The sequence below is a fragment of the Penaeus monodon genome, chromosome 22, assembly GCF_015228065.2.
Source record: "Penaeus monodon isolate SGIC_2016 chromosome 22, NSTDA_Pmon_1, whole genome shotgun sequence".
Taxonomy (NCBI): domain Eukaryota; kingdom Metazoa; phylum Arthropoda; class Malacostraca; order Decapoda; family Penaeidae; genus Penaeus; species Penaeus monodon.
This window is the reverse complement of record NC_051407.1, coordinates 33,480,805-33,481,048: the sequence shown is the minus strand read 5'-3', so window position 1 is coordinate 33,481,048 and position 244 is coordinate 33,480,805. Positions and strand designations below refer to the sequence as shown.

The following is a 244-nucleotide window of genomic DNA, read 5'->3' as shown; positions in this document are numbered from 1 at the left end:
TCATCCCATACCTTGTTACATGCTCCTTCACTCTCGTTTCTCAAAGCACCGCTTCCGTTGCAGGGAATGCAAGACGAGGAACGTCACCAACCTGCAGATCCTGGACAGCCTGCTGAAGCTCTACGACCGGAGAGCCACGCCCACCAACCATCTCAGTGAGTCGACTTTTACGGTTCGAAGCAAATGGCCTTTTGGTTGCCTGCTTGTTTGATTCTGTCCCTTTGGTTACATGTCTGGCTTTGCT

The 244-nt window shown here is 51.6% G+C and overlaps 1 protein-coding gene across 1 annotated transcript in view; it reads left to right on the top strand.

Annotated features, from left to right (window-relative positions):
• Positions 1–244, top strand: part of LOC119587613 (glycine receptor subunit alpha-2-like) — a gene marked incomplete at its 3' end in the record, with an annotated part of 77,695 nt that overhangs the window by 67,256 nt on the left and 10,195 nt on the right. Inside the window, 1 exon segment of the mRNA XM_037936322.1 lies at positions 64–155. Within this exon segment, the coding sequence (XP_037792250.1) occupies positions 64–155 (92 nt within the window).